This window comes from Cariama cristata, unplaced genomic scaffold, assembly GCF_000690535.1.
Source record: "Cariama cristata isolate BGI_N322 unplaced genomic scaffold, ASM69053v1 scaffold32702, whole genome shotgun sequence".
NCBI classification, from domain to species: Eukaryota; Metazoa; Chordata; class Aves; order Cariamiformes; family Cariamidae; genus Cariama; species Cariama cristata.
Window position 1 is genome coordinate 1 of NW_009603800.1, and position 10,304 is coordinate 10,304.

General features: G+C 38.4%; 1 protein-coding gene across 1 annotated transcript; it reads left to right on the forward strand.

Annotated features, from left to right (window-relative positions):
- Positions 1–4: 4 nt before the first annotated feature.
- On the forward strand, positions 5–6,155 carry MARVELD2 (MARVEL domain containing 2; the record flags this gene model as incomplete). Its single annotated transcript, XM_009695346.1, has 6 exons — positions 5–721; positions 2,288–2,320; positions 3,469–3,608; positions 4,460–4,631; positions 5,043–5,093; positions 6,039–6,155. Coding segments are annotated over 6 exons (1,230 nt in total), but the record flags the coding sequence as incomplete, so codon positions are not given.
- Between the last annotated feature and the right edge of the window lie 4,149 nt (positions 6,156–10,304).

A 10,304-nucleotide genomic window follows, 5' to 3' on the forward strand; every position in this document is an offset into this window, starting at 1 on the left:
CGGAGGATCGGGCGGCAGCTACAACTCGCGGAAGGAGGCCGAAGCCATGCTGCCCGGGGACCCCTTCGGGTCGGTGGGGCGCCGCGCTGCCACCGGCCAGACGTACAGCGAGCGCGTGGAGGCCTACCACCAGCGGTACGCCTACATGAAGTCCTGGGCCGGCCTGCTCAGGATCCTCTGCGTGGCGGAGCTGCTGCTGGGCGCCGCCGTCTTCGCCTGCGTCACGGCCTACGTGCACAAGGATAACGAGTGGTACAACATGTTCGGGTACTCGCAGCCCTACGGCTACGGGGCCAGCAGCGCCTACGGAGGCTACTCCTACAGTGGACCCAAAACGCCTTTCATCCTGGTGGTGGCGGGGATGGCGTGGATAGTCACAATCGTGCTCCTGGTGCTGGGCATGTCGATGTACTACCGGACTATTCTCCTCGACTCCAACTGGTGGCCTCTGACTGAGTTCGGAATTAATGTGGCCTTGTTCTTTCTGTACATGTCGGCTGCCATAGTGTATGTAAACGATACGAACCGAGGTGGGCTCTGCTATTACCAGTTGTTTAAGACGCCGATAAATGCATCCTTTTGCCGTGTAGAGGGAGGTCAGACAGCGGCAATCATCTTCTTGTTTGTCACGGTGATCATCTATCTAATCAGTGCAGTGGTTTCTCTAAAGTTATGGAGGCATGAAGGAGCTAGGAGGCACAGAGAATTAATGGAACAGGAGGTAAGTCATTAGTATCATTTCGTATCTACTGGGTGTGGTGTGATGGGGAGCAGTTGTAAGATCTTTCCATGCCGTAGAAAGAGTCGTATCAGGTGTCGTTTCTGCAGCAGGTACGTAGCCTTTGAGGGTGAACTTTCAGCAGGCTTAACAGTACTTGAGATCATGAAATGAAAGGCGTTTTTAAGATGACTGATCCAAATTCTTGGAGTACTTTTATTTATTTGTTTATTTTATATTCACTTTGCTAAGCAGCTGGCTCTGTTCTCTTTGTAATACCCAGCTCTCCTCCTGCATCAGCTGATGAACTACTTCCTGATGTGTATTTTCAAACGAAGGAAGAAATGAACAATGTGCTTGTTCAACTGTTCAGTAGGGTTAGGCTTAAAGCCAACTAACATTTATTTGAAGACTGCATTTTCAGCACGTTAAGTGGTAGTGTGAATGACCATAAGAACATGAAATTCTTATTTTTGTTTTGCAAGCAAAACTTTAAGCTACTTCTTTGTCTTTTCGGCTTTCCTTACAATAGTTATCAGAAAATAATAGTAATAACAGAGTTGGCTAGATTTTGGTGCTTCAGATTTCAGTCAACTTCATTCTTTTCACATCAAGTATTTGCATTGCTGCTGGCCTTGCACTTACTAGAAGCATTCAATACCTATCTGGTTAATGATAAACTGTAATAGTAGAGACTTACCACTCTCACCTGGACGACTTGAAAACCTTGTTTACATGAAAACGCCACCAAAACACCTTTAAAAAATAAAATTTAATAGAGATAAAAATTAACATATGTGAAGCCTACATAAGCCTAACTTAAGGAGGGGTCAGCATTTAAGTGATTTTAGTAGGACACAGCAAGTTTGAAGTTGCAATTACTTTCCTCTGTGACTGTAGTCTGATTTGCAGCATATTCATTTAATGCTGGTTTCCATTCCGCCATCTTGCATGAAACTGAGACTCCCCTTTTGAAAAGTAGTTTGCAGCTCTTTGATAAAAGTTTTTTAACCAACTTTTAACATGTCCTGCAAGAATGAGGTGATTGCTGGAATTATACAGAGGGAGTTCAATCACTCTTCCCTGTTACTATCCATATTCTTTTATTCCAAGTACTTAATATTCTGAAGGGAATACTTTTGTAATATAGGTTAGGCTCTGGAGAGTGCTGTGCAAAACAGATGCTGGTTGAGCTACCAGTTAGTGCACTGCTGTGTTTTCTAGGCAATAAATTAGGTTGCAGAGTGACAGTGAGTTAATATGGACTGGAATGTGAAATAATAAACAAGACTGGGAAGTGGACGGAGTATTTCCTGCAAGCTGTTCCTTACAGCTGTGCTCTGGGAGATCCTGTTGTTCTGGGTTTTGGCTGGTTACTTTCATTCCACCATTCTTAAACAGTCTTTAAGTCAGTGTGAAAATGTTCCTTATGCTGCATTTCTTCATATCTAGATATAAATGTAATTCTCTATACAGCATGATTTTGAAAAAGTTTAGACTTTAAGAGTCTGTGCTTTTGTATACTATTTTTGCTGAAAATAAAACACAGTTCTTTCCATTTTTTGATAGATGAAAACACAGTCCTCCTTTCCAGAAAAGAAGGTATGAAATAGGAATTTATTTTTCTGTTGACTGGTATTTCCAAATGGTTATTCTTTTTCTTGTGACTCCTTTGATTCACCTTTCTATTTATTTGCTTATTTGACTTGGAAAAGATGAGATTTAATTCTTTTACGTAGTCTGGACAACATTCTGGACAACCCAGAAGATTTGGAATAAGCTGGTAAAGAAGTTACTGCTAGTTAGGCTAGGTTATAGAATGTACTGTAAATAGCGATTCTGATGACTGCCTGTATATGTGCACTTACCCTCTTTTATGAAGGGACAAGTTCTGTAGCATTGGTCACAGAGTTTGGCAGACATGGCTACAACAGCAGGTCATCTGATGTGTTGTAGGTTTTAGAGACTCTCTTTCCTCCTGGCTGTATGCTTAATTTGGACGAGAGCCAGTGGAAACATAGTGGTGGGTGCTCTATGAGTTGAGCTTGTTCCTGTGTCTCTGAGACTGCTCCAAAGATCTAGCCAGTTTTGAAGTATTAGCAATGTCAGTACTTCTGCCTCACAAAAATGCGGTTGCATACACTGTACAAATTGTATAGGATCTTAACAGCAGATATTGATGATTCCCAGAGAATTTATGGTGTATTTATTTCAGTCTTAAATGTCTCTTTTTAGATACTGTAAATTTCCTGCCACTGTTTTTTCTGTTGCTTCAGTACTGGCTCAGGATCCTTTTTTATGTGTTCCAACAAGACTCCCAAGTGCTTTTATTTCTGGATTGAGGGATAAATTGTGCAAGAGGAAAGAAGGGGAAAAGGGAACTCCAGAGAACTGAGTGATTCTTGTTCATCCACAAATTAGATGGATATCCAAGGAAACTTCCTTAAATGATTTTTTTTTTTTTTTTTAAAGACGTATGGGACAAATCTTCCCAAGCCCCAACAAGTGTTTATCTGTCACTGTTAGCACTGTTAGGACAAAGAGTAGATGGATACTGTGTGAGAAACAACGTAACTCTACAGTAATTTTCTAATTACAGTAAGGGTTGTAAGAAATATCTGTGATTTGCTTCTACTGCTGCTCAATACTTGTACCTCTGTCTTCAAATGAGTTGGGTATTTTGTGGTTTATGTACATTCAGTTGAAGTAAAACTGACTTAATTAAGAACTATTTTGTTTTTCTTTTAAAGCAGTATGAAAGTGATGACAGACCCAGAGAAGAGGTCGCTTACAGGCAGCTTAAATCAGTGGAAGGAAAACCAGAACTACTTAATGGTCATATACCCGCAGGCCACATTCCTAAACCTATAGTGATGCCAGACTACTTAGCGTAAGTGACTTGACTTTGATGAGCAAACTTAAGGGAGAACAGTTGAATGATGTGTTTCACCTATATACGCTCATGGTTTCTCTGCCATGCATGTGCTATAGGAACTCATAACTCTTTATTAAGTTAGTGTTTAAAATAGAGGGGATGGGGGCTGGTCAATGACATAGAACCAGTAATATAAATAATCTTACACTTAAAAAAATCCACTCAAACCTCAAATGTTAAAGCAGAGTATTACAATCTAGCAAGGCCGATAACTGCCGAAGGAAGAGAAGACCATCATGCAGACAATTTAGAAAAAAAATAAAATACCTAGGAAATTACTTGTCTTTTTAGCCCCTGAAATTTGACTATTCTTATACTTTCTAAGTGCTAAATTTATAACATGCTCCCTTTTAAAGTGTAGGCCTTTCCATGGTGAATTATGAGACCATAAATTAATTTTTATACTGTTTGCCCTAGACTAGGGCACAAACTGAAACACAGGAGGTTCCACCTGAATATTGGGAAGATCTTTTTCACTGTGGGGGTTAGCACAGGTTCCCCAGAGAGACTATGGAGCCTCCATCCCTGTAGATATTGAAAAGCTGTCTGGACAGAGTCCTGGACAACCAGTTCTAGGTGGCCCTGCTTGAGCAGTGGGGTTGGACCAGATAACCTCCGGATGTCCCTTCCAACCTCAACCATTCTGTCATTCTGTGATTCTGTGATTTCAGTGCTTCACATACATGCAAATTTCAGCAAGTTATGAGATTAGGAAACATTACAGAAACACACTGTCAAGGTGAAGGGTCCATGAGTTTGTTGAAGTCCTATCTCTCAAACTAGTCCTTGAAAACTTTTTTTTAAAGGAAATACCCAGCAATTCAAACAAATGAAATGAGAGACCGGTACAAAGCAGTATTCAATGATCAGTTTGCTGAGTATAAAGAACTGTCTGTGGAAGTTCATGCTGTATTAAAAAAGTTTGATGAACTGGATGCATTGCTGAGACAGCTTCCTCACCATCCTGAAAACATATATGTAAGTACCTGTGAAATGGGCTCATGGAAAACAGGGGTGGTATTAGGCAATTTCTGGCTGACTTTAGCTTGGGCACAATGTCTTCTAATGCTGGCAGTGACTTAGTGGGAGAGAAAGTTGCCCCAAATATGTTGTTTCTTGTTTAGTCATCAGTTAAGGATACCAAGTTACAATTAAGTTGTATACGTGTTTTTCTGGTTTGTTTGGTTGGGTTTTTTTCATGCTAGTAGCTTTCAAGTTTGACTGAGTTACAGTTAATGTATTTTCACTTTTTCTCAAGTAGAAGATCTACAACTAAAATGTTACACTTTGATCAAGTGAGAATTTTACTTCCAATGAGTATTTTGTAGATATACATGAAGGTATGGAACACACTCAAAGTATTTAAAAATGTGTGGTGTCTCTCATTAGGAACAGGAAAGGATATCAAAAGTTCTGCAAGAATACAAGAAGAAGAAAAACGTGAGTGTTTTCAGCTTTGCATTGCTAGTGCATCCAGCAGAGAGGGTGTAATTAGCCAACATGTCTGACACTAGGTACAATTTGCTATCATAGGGTATCTGTAGCTACTACAGGGCTTTGTATATTTTGTCTTTTAAAACTTTGTCAAAGTTAGGATACAACCCGCTCCACTCAAGCCAACAACCTGTTTTGAGAATAATGATTCCATTAGCTAGATGTAGGGGGAAAAAAAAGCCCATAATTTTCATCTTCTGAGAGTATGTCTCATCTCTTAGCTTGCTGCATTCAGAACACTGGTTATTTTTTGGGATTCAGTTCATTTATATTCACTGACTGACACAGCCAACCGATAAGTTAACAACAGAAAACTTAGTCTTACCCTTGAAAAGAAGCTTTATATTTTCCTTGTGGCATGGGACTTAGACTCTCCAACAGCAATTTTCAGTGTAATCCAGGAAGTTTCACTTTGTCATTTTTAAATGCGGGCAATAAATGTGTACCTGTGTTCCATTACAAACGTAACACATTACAAAGAAACTTTTTTTTTTTTTAAATGGAATTAAAATTTTCTGTCCATGTTAGTTAAACTTAATTGCTTTTTTGGAGGGAAGGATTTATTAGACATAATAATTTATTAGACATACCACAATACATCTATAAAATCTAAATTATGTAGTAGGACATCATTTAAATTTGCAGATTTCTGTTTAAAAACTGCTCTGTTTACTAAATAACTATGGCATATAAAAGCAGCACCTCTTTTTCCAGGCTTTCATGAAGGAAAGGAAAGCAGGAAATAAGAAATTGTGGCCCAGGAAAAAAGAGTGTGATTTTGGAGAATATTTATATGTTGTCCTTAGTCAAGAACATAATTGATAATACACTATTCTTGGAAGAGTCTGAAAGTGCAATGTATTAATGTAAAGGTTTTTGTATTTTTGGCAGGATCCTGCATTTCTGGAGAAAAAGGAGCGTTGTGAATACCTAAAGAATAAGCTTTCTCACATAAAACAACGAATTCAGGACTATGATAAAGTTATGAATTGGAATGTAGAGACCTAGCTATGCCTTCACTTTGTGGAGACTATCTTCTATTTTTTAAATCAATATGCATATTTTAAACTATTTATGTACTCTCAGAACAGTACACTTATTGGGGATTGCTTAATCACTTTGTCACTTATTTGGATGTTGTACGTGACTGATAGGTATCCAATTTTAAATCAATGTAATGAAGTTATCAGGTAAGTTCAGAAAACCTGTGCTGACATTCTGCTTTTATTAGACAATACACAGCCTGGCCTCTTAAGTATGAATACTTTATTTGAAAATACTGTATTTGCCAACATGCAAAGCCCACCAGAGAAAGCAGTTCTAAATACCATGTCAAAGGTTTGCACAGAAATGCTGTTAACAATTTCAGATTTTATTTATAGTTGACATCTTAATGATACCAGAAAGAGTTTTGCTGTTCTTTCTGGCTGGTGTTTGGTGGAGTGCTTAATCCTACTGAATAATTTTGGCAAGTCAAAAATTAGTTTAATAAGACTTTTGGTATTGTATTTCCAAGTGCTCTGCTGTACATCAGAAATTATCTGGAATGTCACCCAACAAGAGATGCAAAATAACTTCCTATTTAAGCAACCATAGTCAGGGGCGGGGAAAGGGGTGTTGGGGTTTTGTTGTTCAGTTTTTGGTTTTGTTTTTTTGTTTGTTTGGTTTTTTATTCCCTTCCTTAGAGGTGATGCAACAAATTTATACATAGCCTTAAAGAAACAGAAGTGCAGGATGAAACTCATGTTAGTGTTCCATTAGAGTTGCTATAGGCCAGTACGCTCTGCATACCTTTTCTGGGTCATCTTAGTAGCAATCCATGGGTTTAAAGGCAAACCACTTTATTCTTCATTAGCAAGTAACAGGACTCCTGTCTAGGCAGCAGTTGTTTGTGAATGTGGCATTCAGACAGTTAAGTACAGCAAAATCAATTCTCATTCAAAGTATAAATTATTAGTATCCTTTATAAGGCCAGGTAAAATGTTTCAATAGACATGCTTTCCAGAGCATATCTGCACAAATTCCATACATGTTTTTACATTTTTATCTTGGGGATAGATTTGTATATGCAAATTTTTTCATAAGCCAGTAAACTTTCTCTTTGTATCCTTTTTCACATCTTTGTTTATTTTTTTTACTTACTAAAATTGTTGGAAGCATTGATAGTTTCTTTGTACGGTTTTCTACAACTGTAATTTGTCTGTTCTGAAATGTATTTTCACTTGAAAAAAAAACCCACCAGTATAGCCATGTTATTCTATTGCTTAGAAAGGCATTTTGTTAGAAAAAGGTGCTCTTATTAAGGTTATTTCAAATTTTTGTTAGCAATCGTTTTTTCTTTAAAAGAAGTTTTTCAACTTTTGCCTTAATTTAAAGGAAAGACATGAACATTTTTGAGCCTTTATGCAATCCTTATGGCTACAAACCCACTTTCATATTTGTAAAGTTGACATTTCAATTTTATCAGATACTTAATTCTAAGAGTTTTAGTGGATGAAGTAAATAACACAAGACACCATGGGAACCATGAGAGAATTTGAAAACTTGGCACTTCTTCCTTTGAAAGCCTTCAGTTTCATCTACCTGGAAGGTGTCTCAATATTTTCATCTGTTTGAAATCAGATGACAGTCAGTGCTATCCCTTGTTCTCCCTCTCTTGTCAGGTGTGTCTCTGGTTCAGGTTTGTATTCTTTTCAAAGACAAGGAAACCGCTCTACCTTGTAAAGGGGCTGGGCCAAGTGTTTTATACCTATTGTGCTGTATACTTGTTAAACTCTTATTTGTAAGAGAGGTCCTTGTCCAGATCCCTGCAATCTAAATGACCTCTCACTGTACACCCAGGTTTTTCCTTTTTTCTCAGTGGGAGTTCTGGGCATTGCATTGGTACGAGGAGAAGAAGATTAATCCAAGTTTAAGGATGAACTGATGTTTATAAAGTGCTAAAAAGAAGCTGACTGATGTTTTCTTTGGAAGATTCACAATCTGCACCCTTAACAGGTCTTCCTCTTGTAGGATGCTGACAGCCAGCTTCCAGGCTCCCTTTGTCAGTGGTCAGAGTTTCAGTCTCTGAGAAACTAGCTCCTGGCTCCTCAGACAGTGCCTGCATAGACTCTGCAGAACCATTGTGCTTTTCCTTTTCTGCAAAGTTTCCAACAAATTGGTTAGGAAAAGGGTCACCATGCCTGTGGCTGGAATGAGGAAATAAACCAAATGGAGACAGCTGTGTGTGAATTGCTCCAGGTTTCCCACCAAGGTGTGGCCAAGTGGATTTTCCAAAAGCTGGGGAGAGAAGATATGTAGGAATACTCCCTTCTGCCAGCCTTTTGGGTTTCAAATAGGATTAGTGCGGTGCATGGCAGTGGGGCATGCTGAGCATGGAGCCCCAGGAGAAGGGATTTACCTTTGCAGATTAGGAAGTCCAGCCGGGCAACACGTTGCAACCATTACAGTAAACTACTTGTTCAGTCCTGGATCTCTTACAGACCTCAACACAGCTAAGCAGGTACTTCCGGTGCATACAATTGATGAGCTGGTTTTGCTGTAACCTATGATTGATAGACTGTAAAAGGTCTTGTCAGCAGTGCTGTGAAAATGCCAAAGAAAAATTATTAGTCTAAGAAACATTTTTATCTCTCGGAGAAATTGAGATTAATGAAATAAGAATTAATGGCTGGGAGTTGAAGCGAGTCAAATGCAAGACAGAAATGAGGAGGAAATTGAGTGAGAAGTAGTTATAATCAGAACTATCACGGAAAGTGGTCTCTTGATATCCTTAAAGTACAGAAGGTATGCTTCAGACAAAAGTAATGTTGCTAGATGATTATCACCTCAGTCTCTCTATGCAGTCTCTCGTCTTAACTCTGAATCTACATTGTTGCGTGTGCGTGTAAGCAGTCTGCTATGTGGTCTTACTTGTGTGACTGGGTTTTAGTGGAAGGTAGTTAACGTTTATTTGAATCTTACCAAGTAATATTGCTCTACATCAATGGGCATACAGCATCCACTTTCAATTACAGCCTGTCCTCAGACACTGAGTGTATATAACAAGAACTTTTATCCTTCGGTCTTCCTCTTAGAAAGTGCCTTTCTGGCTCCACAGATACAAAGGGAAAATGTCCAAGAGATGTACAGTTTCCAGGAATGTAACAGTTTTCAAACTGGACTTGGATAAATCAATAAAAGGGCTTTTTTTTTGTCCTGATAAACAACTAGATATCTTCAATCAAGATAACCATAGCAACATCTGCATACTATTTACTAATCTTTATGTTTTTGTAGGCCAATAAAGCGGTGCCTAACAAATGTAACCAAAAGTTTGTATTGTGTAGTAGGTCGGACTAGCTTTCATAACAGTGTATCAACTAAAAATACTCATGGCAATAAAAAACCTAATTGATTTGAAATTGTAGAAGAAGCTATCCAGTATGCAGTTTATTCACCTCAAAACTGTGGTGGGATTTGAAGCATTTGGACAATCATAATCTACAAAGGGATTGTATATCCTGTATTCCTGTCCAGCATTGAAATTCTTGGCCTTGACAATAAAAAATATCCCTGTTCTGAAAGAACTCTTATTTCTGTCTTCTGTCAAAATTGTCAGCTTGCAGTCGTTTTTCCATTTCAACATTTTATAAATTGGACTTTTTTGTTCTTAAGAAAGGATGGCATGTGCTCTAATGACAGTAGATCAAACTACAACTTTATTTCAGTTCCTAGAAGCAAACTTTGACTTCTAAACTAAAGAATTCCCCTTTTTCCATCTTCAGTAGTTTTCATTGCTTTCCTTCAAAATATCTTGGATTTTTCCCAGGTATGGTTTAATTGAAAGCTATTTAATTTATCCTCTGTTTCCCCTATATTTATAAATTGCTCCAGATAAATGCAACAGGCTGAACGGGACAGAAGTGGTAAGTTTTTCCCCACTCCTATCTAAGGAAATGTTACTACTGTTTAAATGTTTTCTTCCTCATTTATTGTCTTACTTGGTTGCAGAGTTACACCCCTTAGAAACGGATGCTCAGCAACTTTCCTGTAATTCAAGAGGTCAAATGCAGTCTTGGCACACTTTCACTGTATCCAGTAAAGTTTCATGATTGCTCTGCAGAGAAAATTGGCTAAAACTATCTCTAGCTTTATTGAGCTAATCCTCACTGTGAT